Source organism: Apostichopus japonicus, chromosome 5 (assembly GCF_037975245.1).
Source record: "Apostichopus japonicus isolate 1M-3 chromosome 5, ASM3797524v1, whole genome shotgun sequence".
Taxonomy (NCBI): domain Eukaryota; kingdom Metazoa; phylum Echinodermata; class Holothuroidea; order Aspidochirotida; family Stichopodidae; genus Apostichopus; species Apostichopus japonicus.
This window is the reverse complement of record NC_092565.1, coordinates 9538042-9552921: the sequence shown is the minus strand read 5'-3', so window position 1 is coordinate 9552921 and position 14880 is coordinate 9538042. Positions and strand designations below refer to the sequence as shown.

At 36.6% G+C, this 14880-nt stretch overlaps 1 protein-coding gene across 2 annotated transcripts in view; it reads right to left on the bottom strand.

The window, feature by feature from the left end:
• Nucleotides 1-14284, bottom strand: part of LOC139967570 (uncharacterized) — a 142104-nt gene extending 127820 nt beyond the window's left edge. The window contains exon 1 of one of the 2 annotated variants that reach the window (XM_071971515.1): nucleotides 8227-14284. In XM_071971515.1, coding sequence (XP_071827616.1) covers nucleotides 8227-9649 — 1423 coding nt within the window. In that variant the 5' untranslated portion in view covers nucleotides 9650-14284. The remainder of the gene's footprint in view (nucleotides 1-8226) is intronic. The other variant, XM_071971514.1, reaches the window with a different exon arrangement.
• Nucleotides 14285-14880: the final 596 nt, after the last annotated feature.

Here is a 14880-nt window from a genome sequence, read left to right as displayed (position 1 = left end):
CTGAAAATATTTTGTATCCAAATTGATGATTTAAATAATTTCTTGCATAAACCAGCCTGATGGCCGAGAGGGTGACATGAACATTCAAAATAGATTTCTCTGCCATGGGGTTGAGAGAGAGAGTACCTCAGATTTTAAATATATTTTGAACTCAAACAGACGTCAAAAGTAATCACTCGTGCAATGATCCAATATTTCCACATGTTGTACATGAATGTGTATGCTAAGGACCAAAGCTGGCTATTACGATGCATGCATGAACTCTCCTGCAATCAGTATTATTATTATTAAAGTAGGCCTACGTGATAGTTAACATCATCTATAGTATATAGGGCAGAATTTGGGCAATCATGCATCTCGAACACGTAGCAGTGAATTTGATGGCTTTTGACGTATGCTGTATAATTACTTTATTAATGGAAAAATTAAGAATGGATATTAACCTCTCAAAAAAAATTGGTGTCTGTTGTTGATCGATGCATTAGTGCTTCTAATTATGCTGTATTCGTTACTTTCCTTACTTGGAAAAATCTGTAATTAGTTTTTCTCAGATTTCCCCATTCGTGGCATGCCCCCCCCCCTCCCAACCACCCACACACACAAGTGATAGGAATTGCAACACAGTTTCTACAGTATCAATCAATCTTGTAACGCTTTCTGTTTTCCTTACATTATCTAATCCATCAGTTTCATTTATATGATACAAACAATTCATTTTTCAAGTGGTCTTCTCTCAGTGGACTCTGACAAGCAATTTCTGTCAGAAAATGTCAGATGTCAACAATGATATAAAAAATCCCAGACAACTTAACGGTCACAATGCTGATTTACAGTTCCTCTCAGAGTAGATTACTGCATGTGCATGGTCAGATATTTTCCAATATCTGAACCACAAAAGTGATGGTAATTACAACATCTTTTCTATCAATCAATCTTGTAACGTTTTCTCTTTTCCTTACAGAATCTGATCGATCAGTTTCATTTATATCATATAAACAATTCAAATTCAAGTGGTCTTCTCTCAGTAGACTCTGACAAGCGATTTCTGTAAAAAATGTCAGGTGTCAACAATGATATAAAACTCCCAGATTACTCAACGTTAAGCCCATGCTGATATCGTTGAATGAGTTTAATACCACTTTGCATCTTAACATCTTTTTTGTATGGTTAACTGAATTGCACATTATATATGTGACAACAGAAATTGTTTTAATGTCTCAAAAGATCATGTAGTACTTTCACAACAAATACCAACACTAAATTAGGTCTACAAAACTTTCATAATTGAGATATACCAAGTCCACATAACATAACCTATAGTCTGTACACATTTAAGAACTTACCAAGTCCACCTATAGCTATACATATATACTTTCCATGCATAAGGATACCAAGTCCACCTTACTTTTACTCTGTATGCATAAGAATATACCATGTCCACCTAACCTACCATGTAACAATAAATAATAAAAACATAATTAGCAGATATTTTTACTACGCTTAAGCAACCACAAATGTCAGAGAAACCCACAAGGCGTACAGGTTTACAACTTACACATCGGGTGGCTTCTAATTCAACTTTTTAACTCAAATTTGGAAGCTTGTCAATGTAGAAAGTCGTTTCAGATGGGAAAACTGTAGACTGCTCTTGGATGAAAAACCCACCTTACTATGACCCTGACGGGTGTCAAACCCAGAACCTCCCAATTGGGTGCATAAGAACGTACCAAGTCCACCTAGCCTACACTCTGTATGGATAAGAATTTTACCATATCAGCCTTATCTACAGTTTTACCTCCATGCCTATACCAACCTACAACCTATACCTAGAACATAAATATCTGTTAATGTTATGAGTTACTGTCATGAACCAATCAAGCTACTGGATACTTAGGAAACCTATACCGTAATTTTGAGCAGGAAATTCCTTGATAGAGCCATTGCACCAGAATTTCAAGCGACTTTTGGAGAGAAGTGGAATTTGGCTTTGTAGGCCTAATTAATAGTAATGAATAAGACACATCTGCTTTAAATACAAACCGCGTACACTACAAAAATAAATTCAGTATATTTGATTTCTTAAAGCCGAAAAGTGATCTTTTGAATTGACTGAATGTTTTACAACGGAATAAAGATTGTGAGAATAACGTCTGCATAAACTTCGAGCAACATGATCTGCTATAGAATCTTTACAACTAAAACAGTTCAAGTCAAGGAGTTCTCGAGTGTCAAAGCCCTTTTGGAGAGCTATATCTATAGGGACTTGACCCCTTCAAAATGATTGCTGTTTCCGATCAAATCCATTTCAAGGGGAATAATTCAAATGCTCTTAAATATTTATAAATCTTGAGAGGAATTGAAATATTTTTACTTCTTACATTTAGCGGGTGGTGGTAGGAGGGAGTAAAACTGGTTGGATATTTGATAACGCTCGCTAACTGTCCACAAAGTACATGGACAAATAAAACACATGGAATACAGTGAAATTGCATTCCCATGCAGATTGAACTCATTCAATATTAAAAGCAATCAAACAGAAACTGTATTTATCTTGGTGATGAAGAATACGTAGGTAAATATTAGACAAATCAAATTCCAAATCAAATTTTGAAAAGAACAAACTTTGGGATGATATGTCTAACTGTTTTTCCCAACGGTCTTTATAGAGCAGACTTTTTTGGCCAAACCCTCAAAAAATTGGAGGAAACTTTCTGATGATTTCCAACAGGTCTGGAAATGTTTCGAGAAACGAGTGGGCTTTGAACACCCACACGTGTATCATGAAAGCAAACAAAGACAGGAGTATACATATTCTCTCTTTCGACATGGCACCAAAGTAAATTGACATCATAAATGTAAAGAATGTTACAAATGACATGCATGAAAGCTTTTAATAAAGTGACTTCTGCTAAAAATTTACTTTCTGAAGGAAAAAAAAAATTCCAACTTAATTTAAATGGAGTCAAATCATATAAATTATTCCAGCCATAGAAATGGCACTTGTGTAGAAGGGTTTATTAAAGATTGTCCTGTAATTATTTGAGATGCATAGATAAATAATGCTTTCCAAATTGACGACATATTATATATGGATCTAGGTCCTGGAAAAGAAAGACATACATTTCTATCCCAATTTCTGGCAAAATCTAATCAAAGCATCGGTGAAATTGTGTCAATATGAAGACGGATTTAAAACTAAAAAACGGAGCAATATCATATGAGATCATCACTACCTTTGACTTTGAGAATTAAGAACATAAATTTGAGCTCTTAAATAGCATCGCAAAATTACTGTAACACTATTCTACATGTCATCTAAATCCAACTGTCCACAAACTTTTAGGCCCACCACCCCTCGATCATTCATGACAATTAATCTACACCCCATCAGACCAGCCAGCGTTCCGGACTTTCAGAATGTTATGAAAGCTCGCTTTATAGCTACATGGACTTCAGATGATAAAAAATTAAAAATACATTTACCACACCACAAGGACCAGCTGCTCCGAAAACTGAGCATAAAAATATCTAGACATCTGGAAAAAGCTGGCCGCCATTTTTTTCGCAACTGACTACTGGATCGCGTCCCACGGTCTGCAGTGGACCATCAGTCTAGATTTGTTATTCCTATAATTCACTAGCTACCACAGCATTATGTCTCATAAAAATAGAATCATACACAAGGTATAGGATAGAATTCGGAATACCAAACAAATACCACAAATTGTGGACCGTAATTATAAATTTGATTGCATCAGCAATATTTCAAGTTTTTTCCAGATATAACACAACGTTCCAACCCAATGCGAAATGAAGCTTTAAAACTCTTACACATACGTACACAATATATACCTAAACAATGGCGGTCATACCAGATAGAACAAAATGTAACAATATTAGATTTCATTCATGTGGCTGTACCCTTATACATTATCTTTGACATTCAGACATATTAGTTTTCATGTTAACATATGTAACAAACCACTAAAAGGAGTCTTGACAAGTTGCATGAAAGGAAGAAGGAATATTATTTCCTTTTCATATTTTTTGTGATGAAGAACAGCACATTCATTCACAATTTCAATGATGTGCATGGTTACCATAACACTCATACGAGGGTGTCAGTTTTCAAATAACATTTTCACTATTTGCGCACATTCTTCTCCTATTCTGATGCTAATCTTTGAGAGGCCGAATTGTCTAAGTTATTATCTCCGTGAAACAACGCAAGTGCAAGAGAATCACTACGGTGTGACAGTGAGGTTTGTATTATTCTTATTCCATCTTATCATTGTATTGTCTTATTGCGAGCATTTAATTGCCCATTTTTGGTGCTTAATAAAGTTTATTTGAATTTGAATTTGAATATGTTGGACATCAATAAAGTTAGATTAAGAAAGGATGCAGAATTTAATTTCAAATTTTCAAGGAAAGGTTTTCTACATTTTTGTCAGTATTAAAACTAACATGCATTCAGTATATCGCTTATGTTATGTTACCATAATTCTAAATTTGAACCAACCAAAACGAAAGCAATACTTAATTGAAACGCTCTTTATTGAACAAGATTTAGACATGCTTGTACAACCAAGATATTTACTACTCTACAGTCAACAGACACACACACCCTTTCGTGTCTGCTCATGCAGCTGTGAATATGTACCAGCATTAATATCATATTATATCATATTCACAAGGAACAAAATATGATGATACTTGTTATAAAATACTGTCAAACTGAAAAAAAAAAATGAAAAAAAAATGGACAGAGTCGAATATGGAACAGAAATACTAATCATTCAAAATATGACAACTGCGCTCATGTTATTTTTTTTCTAGCTCCTTCTTGCAATTTTAATATATATTTTTTTATTCATATTTGTTCTTTCAAAAGGTCTTCATCTTGTTCTTTTCTTTAATGAATTGTAAGCAAGCATGAACATGTCACTTCATTTGATTGGTAGATTACACATGCTTTTATCAATACCGCACATATGGAGGTATCACTATAAATAGTAGATGGTCTTTTCTGCATTTGAAAAATGCTTTCATCTATCTCAACATTTTAATTGACACATCAGACAAATTACAAAGTCCAATGCATGATGAAAAGGGTTTTTATTGGTATAACTTAGATCCATTATCAAAAGTAGAACTTTTCATGGGAAGTGAACAGTTTATGCAACAAATCTATCAAATTTGTTACTTCAGCAGATGTGTTAAACTGATCAAATATAACAAAAGGTGGGATCAATTCCAATACCTATAATTCTCTTCCTTTTAAGGGATCTGCTCGCTAATTGCATGTAGTAAGAACCATGGACTAAGCCAACAAAGAGCTTGTAATTCGTGATAGATGAAGTAACTTCTCTGTGATCTTTGCAGTGTATAGAGGCAAGCGATTTGTCACATATCAGATGCATTCATCAATGACTTATGCATTATGCATGCATGCCTTGATTACATTATGAATGCAGCATTCATAACTCATGCATGCATTTCTGGCTAACGAATGCAATATGCATGACGGATGGTTGAGGGATGCAAGCTAGCAGGGCTTCACTTATGCATGAATGCATGCATGCATTTATGACTGCTTCAGACAATTGTTTATGCATATATACATGCATACATGACTTGCATGTATACATGCATGTATGTCTTGCATTGTAATGCTTGTATGACTCATGCATGCCTTTGGGACCATGTATGCATGACCTTACTTACACATGATGCTTTCATGACAGTAATACATTTATTAGATGACATGTATACATACATGACTTTGTTTATTACATGACTGATGCATGCACACTTTCATGACACATGGTGTCTGTATTTTTTTTTTTTATATGTGTATATTTATATATATATGTAATTGAGATTTTATGAGTTGGAAAATCCAGAGCAGTGGAAAAACTTCCAGCCTTTTACCTGGATTCAAAACCTGGGCCTCCAGCTTATATATATATATATATATATATATATATATATATATATATATATATAAAGCTTATATATATATATATATATATATATAAAGCTTATATATATATATATATATATTCATGGTGACTGGTACCCTAGTTTTACTGACAAAGTTCAAATTTGCCAATTACATTACCTGATATAACAACAGATGTAGACAGAGCTAGGGTATTATATTTGTGGATCAGACATTTTGACATTATAGTTCACGGCAACGATCTAACATAAGTGTATTAAATACTCAATAGGTGTACTTATTGTTACTTACAGCCTTGGTCATCTGAAGGCCAATTCAATGTGACGAGCAAAATGTATCGCTAAGAAAACACCACCAGAAGGAGGAAATGTTTTTTCACAATCATCAAAGCATGTACCATGGACACAAGAAATGTGATGGTAAAAAAAAAAAAATTGAAGGATATAGGCACTATAATTGTGCAATTTTCCACAAGGCTGACATTTCCTAAATATTTAATATTAAACAAAATTGTCAAAGATGCTACTGTCTGCGCTGCCATTAGGACAATAAATTCGGTTCAAGTTTAAAAATGCACGAGATACCGAAAATAACAAAAAGAAATCCATCAACTGATTACAATGATACATCAAAATAGATACAAAATGGATATATTCAAACCATCAATTTTTTATTATTTGGTAGCTGCTTTCTGCATGTTAAATTGACATCAATTATAACGCCTTCTGGCCAAAAATAATTCCTGCAGGTTTTACCTCCCCAAAGTAGGAACCGAATTGATTAAGTGTTAAATTATGTGGCTAAACCTATGAAAACAAATTCATAGGTTTGTTCTTTGATGTTCCATCCTTCCACAGGTTTAAGTTGCCTTGAAAACCCTTAAAGTTTACAACTGAGGATTTTACGATATAAAATGTTAAAATTGTTTAGTGAGAGGGGCATGAGGAAGTGGAGGGGTGAGGCAGATGGGGATGGATGGGCTAGAGAGTGTAAAAACTTTCAAAGTATTTCAGGTGGGCCATGTTATTTACAGGAAGGTTATTCATTTTGTGCTTCAGTGTGACAATTAAAACCAGTGTCCAGGATTTTAATTCAGCATCTTATCAAGCGAGTCTTAACTCCATACCGTATGTGTTTCACAGTGAAGTCTATACAACAGTTCCTAATACCTCCACTGCAATTTACTTCAGTCTGAACAAGTAATTGCTGCAGTTGACTCCAGAGTCAGTACATATTGTGTATATAGCAATCAAAATCCCTGGAGGTCGCACACAACTAGCATACAAACCATTCACATCCAGGTACCTTAATTCATATGCATCTAATTTGCTGCAACCTAAATGCATAAAGTGATGATGAACAGGCTGCAGTGTATTAAAGACACTGCTCACACGTCGCATCCATCTCATCTAGAATATTCTCTGATAATATTCAAGTTCATTTGTTTCTAATATTATAAGTTTCAGGTTTCCTAGCCACTAGACGATGTTAATGATGTGTCGAAAATATCATATATTTCACATCAAAGGCTCTCACTGTTTTCCTTGTTTTTTTTTACAAGTGCACAATTTAGGCCAAAGCTTCCTATGAAGCTTATATGTACAGAGTACAACAGAAAACAATGGGTAATAAATGGAAAATTAGAACTTAGGTCAAATTGAGTGTTGGTATATAGGGTAGGTTTAGTGGTCACCAGCTACATTAGAACTGCACTTTCCTCCCTCCACCCACCCCCTCTCCTCCTCCCTCAACCCCTGTTACAATAAGCTGCTTTAACATCATCAAACAGGTACAGTAGGTAATGTCACATTACTTAGTAAATTTTATTGTTGGGACATGGGTTATATATACCATGCAGATCTTGTTTATTTAAAGCCCAATGCACTGAAGGAGTTGGAACTAATGTGGCAATTAGAAACCAACTTTAATCACAAGCAACTTCAGGCAATTAACTGTACCTTCTTTACAGAGCACTGTAATATAAATTTGCAACGTAAGAATTATTTCAACTAGATCATATATTACTGTACAGATTATTTCAACTAGATGATTAACTACAGATATTTACTGTACTTCAACTCGATCGTTATGACAGGAGTGCCCCCAAGGGTCAAAAGTTTGACGTATTCAACTAGATCTTAACTTAATATATCTCTGCTAATATGTAATTCGTTAATCCTTTCCACAAGAGTTACTGTTTTAATTTAGAGAGGGTACAACTTGTTAGCCTAGACTGTAATTACAAGTAAAAGATATCTTACCTTCTTCAACGGTGCAGAAGATAGATCTAATGGTGTTGACCACGGTATCCTTAATACACTGATGCCAGCTTTTCTTAACCGGTTTCAAGGATGTATCGATCACATCGCTTCTTTCAGATGTGGAGATACTGAGGATGATCGACTCATGATCGTGCTCCACATTGTCAGAGTCGGAGGATACGACCGGAACAAAAAACGTGAGTTCTTCCTCCGTGTGTTCTGTGTCGTACTCTGGACAAGGTTCGCTTTTCATGTTTGTATTTTGGCCGCTGACCTTTGCCGAATTGTCTTGTGTGTAATCATTGCTAACATTCGCTTGCTGTTCCTTTAAGAAAACGGTCATCTCGGGAGGTCTCAACGTGGCGGCCACCGTCCTCCGAGGTTTCCGTCCAGGCCGCAGTTCCTTGAGATCTAAGGTCTCATTCATGGATGTGGATGATGTCCCGGAAGTTTGGTCCAGACTCCAGTTTTCAACGTTTAGGTATCTGTCGGATTTACTGCGTCCCAGGGATGACATACCAGTGAAGGGGCTTTTGGCATAAGGAGCAGTGGATGTGTTTCCAAATCGTGGCGAATGGGAGTCTACACTGCTGGGACTGGTGCCCAAAGACACCGATTCTAAATCAGAAGTGCAAGTATCAAATTCCCAAAAGTCTTCCCCCTGACTGTCTGAGTTGCTTACCCGTACATGAACTCTACCCATGTGAGCTGGCGCCAGGGGGGCTAACGGTTTATCCCTGGAGGTCTGGAAGAGAGCACAAGACTCTTCGGATGGCGAGTGCAACTCCGGGAATGTAAAAGAAGTGGTTCTTTGTAAGTATGGATGCGGCGTTCCGATGGCAGAATCTTGTTCTTCAGCTGCCATAGCACTAGCACTGAGCCGACACTGGCTTCTCTGCAACGACTCGGATAGATTTCTGTTTCTCCCAGCCTCCCATTCACACGATTTGACGAGATTAGCCTCAGATGTGCCTCGCTCACCTATATCAGACAGTGGGTTGATGAATAACGTCAACTTTTCACTCCTCTCGTTAACGAGACTAGTTGCATCCTCTGAGCTTGACGGAGGAAAAGAAGGAGAGTTGACGTCTACCCTGGGAGGAGAGTCCTCTTCGCCAAGTCGCCTCGCATCAATGACTCCGTCACGTTCAGAGACCCCTTGAGTAATGCAGTAATAATCCTGAATCCTCCTGCTGTCTGCTGTGTATGTTGACATCTGCATCTCTTCCTGTCCATCCTCATCAGCTCGGAGTTTCTCCGGCTTTTTCCGCCAATGATCACGACTCATACTAGTTTTCAGTAATTTGCAGTGCTCCTCCAGGTCAGCCAGTTGTCTTTCGAAAGCAAAGATCTTCTCCGTGACGTTTTCGGCAGGTATATCAAACTTGGCTAGTTTGGGCTGGCTGGATACATCCCCCTCCATAGTTCCTGGAGAGAACTTCCCTTCTAGAATCCCATAAAATCAAATGAATTACTTATATCCGAGAGATAGGGAGCATCCATCATGTACTTAATAGACGTAAAACATTTTTTTGCAATCGTTGTTCACTCAAAGACAAGAGAGTCTCCTTGAAGCTAATGGAAACACAATCCCATCGGCTTGTTTTTCCACTACTAGTAATTATGAAGGATTTTAATATCACAAGCTACTGCTTGTGCCACGTGCAATGTTTTTTTTTTCTTCCTTTACTAGAATGTATGTATATATACAAGGCAGCTAATGTGCAGTACTGAAGAATGTTACTTAAACTACATGTTTATGAAATCAAGCAAATAAGTTCCTTCCTTTTTTTTTTTCTCCTTAAAATTTTTCTTTCATTTCTTCAAACTCAAAATTAAAACTCACCAAATTTGACAGGACTGTTAAGACTGTTCTGTTAATTAACTCACTCTGTCAATGAGAAATTTGTGTATAAAATTCACTGTTGCAGAATTGTTTGTTTTTTTATCTTTTGGTTAAAATTGAAAAAAACAAGAAATGAACCGTGTACACATCAGAAATTTTAACACATGGCAAAATAGTGGTCCTGGCCGATCCACAGCTTAAAGATATCAAATGAGATCCCCATTAAATCACTTTCTCAGAGAAAACACTGACTAGAGAAAGATTCCCGATTTCCATCGTAATTCCTGTGAGTAGACCATACCGCAGAGCTATACTGCCTCATAAATCCAATATTTTTCCCCGGTATCTACATCCAGTCGAGAGTTGATAAATATCAATTGCTTCTGTCCAGCAGTCTCAGAGTCTCTAAAATGTAATGAAGTAAGATGCTCGTTCATGCAACAACCATACTCGATCTTTCAAGCCGACAAAGATGGAGTTTAATTCTATTTTCCTTGACAGTCCCTCATCACAATCTGAATACAGGTCACCAGTAATGGAATTTAACAGGGCAGAACACAAAGGAAAACCACTCTACTGTATCTCTCTCTCCGGAGATGAAACAAAACAAAAATACTCAGCTTGGTCAGTCCCAACACCCGGGCAAAACATATCACCAACGTGAATATCTTTCCGTGTACAAAGTCCTGTGGTTCAGTTCAAACTGGAGTAAAAACATGATTGTAGAAACTTTTCATGGAGTACTTGGTATATTACACTGACACAGAGTGCTGAATAGTACAGCTTACACCAGAGATCGTCTGTCTAGCAATAACGAAAGACGTACGGAGAATAGAACTGGATGATTATTGTCTGCATGAGATAAATCAGGGAATACTCCAGAGGAACGAGAGGGAAAAAGTAAAAAGATATGAAATATGCCCAGAGTGTTAACACTTTATTCCTTGCTGGCATAAAACGGAAGCAAGTAAATTGATCTGCACTTGTCCACAGTCGCACATTCCCTGTGTATATAAACCATCAATGGTATCACTATTCATGCGTAACGTGTGGGAAGCTCTCACATGTATATATATATGAGACCTGCTGCCGTGGCAACTCATCCACTACGCTGCTCTCTGCCGCAGTAACTTCGTCGTCGTCGTCGTAGCTGAAGAGATGCAACCAATCAAGCGTGGCTTGTACAGCATAAAACTAACATGTAGCCTCATTAGATATCTTCAAAACACAATAGGGAATCAAACTCTTGACTCTCAAGTACGTCAAGAATGGCAAAGGAAAAAAACTGGCATCACTTGGGATACAGTAATTGGCTTAACGTTCTCCACACTGAATTATGACAGAAGAGCAGGAAAAATGAGAAAAGAAAGAAGAAATAAGCGCTTCTGAATTTTCACACGTTAATTATATCAAAACTTTGATTCATCTATTTACCTATTTTACTTGATAAACTGTTGATGTTTTTTTCTTGTCTTTGGTATATGGATATAGTATTTCGACTAAATCTATTTATTTTTGGTTTCCTTTAAACTCTTTTTGTTATCTTGCAAAAAGAAATGGAAGCAATTTATCGCAATGTTTACATTCCTTAGAAGGAAAGAAAATGACTTCACAATACTGCACATCGAAGCTCTGTACTTTTCTCAGCAACGCAGGCTTAATTGTTATGGATACACTGCTACAGGCAGTTCTGTACTGTATTTAATCAAGTAGCTTGCTTCAGATATAAACAACTCCCCCAAAGAAATGAGATATGGGCATAAAAACTGATTTAATTTGTGTTTATATCCATGGATGGCACTATCTCACACTTGCATCACATTTTCCAGAAACGAACTCAACACTCAAAATGATCCTGTGTCTTTGCTTGGAAGTAAACATCTATGGCTGATAAATAATTCAAAAATGTGAATATTGAAAGAAAGAGGCTATGGAAGCTATCACTCCTTCCACAGACACCGGTAACGCTCTTTTGAATCTCGTTCCAAAGTTCCTGCGAGAGATCTTCTCGGCTGCCTTTCTATCCTGTCAACGTAATGAATTTCACATTTTACTGCTGCTGTACTATAAAATTCATGAAGATGACTGGCACTGTAAGTACGACAGCCAGATCATGATCACATTTCAGGCAGTGTATAACTCTTCCAACCGGCCGCTTTATCTATCCGTTACAATCCCCATCAACTTACTGACACATGCATCTTTCATCACGGCTTCAATGGCTTATAGGTTTTTTTTTTTCTATCTTCTTCTTCTTTATTGATTTCGAAGCCAACTGTTAGGTAATGGTATAAACCGACATAACACGATTTTAGTTTTTTTTTTCTTTGCCGCAGTTTGCGTTAGCTTGTTATATCCCTCGAGCCATACCTACAACGTTTTATGACTGCCACACGTTTATTTAGTCGTGGCAGCCACTTTGGCGAAGGACGAATAGCCAAATCAGATTGGATCCAGTGGTGTTCCTCTCACGTGGTTCAATATTTTTCGACAGAAGCAGAGCAATCTATCCAATTAAGAGATGAAAGCGACCATATGGCCATGTAATTGAAGTAAAGTCCCACGGTGGAGGAAGACTAGGAGGAAATGTGGATATACCAGCTGGATGTTATAATATTACATGAATCACCTTTACATGTACAAGTCTGCTCAGCTGTGTTCATTAGTGTACTGGAGCATCAAACTTTCACTGGAAATTATGCTTCTTATGATAATGAAGAAGTTATCGGAAACTATTACTCAAAATTAAACTTTAACTTAATTTATCTGTACATTCTTCTTTCTATTTTCCTTACAATAATTACTGTTTTTGCTTGTAATATATCACACGATAAAAACATTAGCTTGCAAACATTAGTATACTGGTTTTTCTGTCATTATGACCAAAAATAGTTACATCATTCACTTTCTCATGAAGTGTGTGCTTCAATGTTTATAGCTGTTTCCACAGTCATGTGTCTCTCATTCTCTAATGTCTTGTCAGCTTCAGTCAGGAAAACTGAACATGTAGAGCACACCAGATTGACTACATGTCTACAGTCTGCAGTATTTACATGACTTAAAACTATCCAGTCTTTACAAATGTAACCAATCATGGGACAGTAATGTTGCCTGGACATAAACACTGATCGCTAAACAGAAGACAGTCGTTGCGAGCAATGGTCATAGGTACAGAATGTGTGCAGAGGTCAGTTTTAAGAGACCATGGGTCATCATGACTATTGAAATAGGGGTCAGTTTTAAGAGACTATGGGTCCTCATGACTATTGTGATAGGGGTCAGTTTTAAGAGACCATGGGTCCTCGATCATGACTATTGTGATAGGGGTCAGTTTTAAGAGACCATGGGTCCTCATGACTATTGTCATAGGCATAATGCATTAAATTATTCAGTCCTGACTTAAGTATAATTATTCTATGTACAAAAGTGTAACTTTAAAGTCTCTCCAAGCTGAAAGAAACCATTATTGGTCAGTTTCCCAAAAGTAGGAATAGAGGGCGCAGTGCTGAAACATTTCCAGATATGAAAATTAGGTAGATAGTAAAGTGCAGATGTAAAATGGAGACAGGTAAGAGAGGAGCACAGTAAATTGAAAACCGCTGTTTGTTTATACTTTCAAGTTCATTCCATTTGTTGCCATCATCCTTGGTTGTTGTTTATTAACGCCCATAATTACTTCTCGAGTAACTAAATGAAATCTATGTACAATCAGAAACACCTTGTGTGGATATAGAATTTAAATATACTTCTTTAACTATAGGTACCCCTCAATGTCGCCTCTGGATGATCTCCCCCCCCCCCCCCTCTGCCCTCCGATGTCGCCTCTAGATTTTCACACGCCATCATCTTCTTTTGCACTTAACGACCACCATCATAGTTGTAAATATTTATGGGGTAAATAATGGAATTGTTGCTTTCTTGAGCGGGCAGTACAGTTAGTGTATCCTGATCTGATGAACTAACGAACAGGAGTGTAGGATGTAGTTTTAATTCATTTGTAAAGATTACAATGGAAGAAGCAAACAGGATGATGGCAGTATCAAACATTATCCTATTCTGTAATTACAATTTAGTTACCATAATGAAAATTGTGTGTAAAACTTCATATCAAAACATCTGATACAGTTGAAGAGGTGGGTTTACCAAAACTTATACCAACAAGTCTCCAAACTGCAGAAATAACAGTGAAGTTGAAATTGTAAGCTTTCAAGAAAGGTAGCTTTGGAATTAAGCTAAAGGAATATAAACAACTTTCATCACAAAATTAAGTGTGCTCTATGTTGTTTGTATTTAAATAAACAATGTCATAAATTATGCATCAAAATCTTTTATGTCATTGAATATCAAAACTCCAAAGTGTGGGTTTTTAAATCTGTCACTTCTGCCCAAGCAGTAAATAAATCCACAACTATATATTCAGGTATCCCTCAGTCAAACGAAGAGGGATGATGTATGTGATATTACAACCATTCATAATCTTCTGAAACTGGTAAGGAGCTTTGCTTACCTTCAAATCTAACACAAACAATGTTGTGTCTTGTGACGAAAATGTAATAATGTGCTAATATTATCTCATTTGTAAACCTGTAAGTTAACGATTCCTTAATTACATCATTAGTAATCTTCCTGCCATGATTTTGATTGACTAAAGTAACCCCCTTTAAGTCTTCATGGGCCTACAAATATATTTCCTTTCTTTACAGAGGTGTACAATACTACCAGGGCTTGGTAAACTTTTATATTCCAATAACAACAGCAATAGTACCTCAATCATATCATTTTAGCCTTCGAGTCCCTCGCCTCACCTC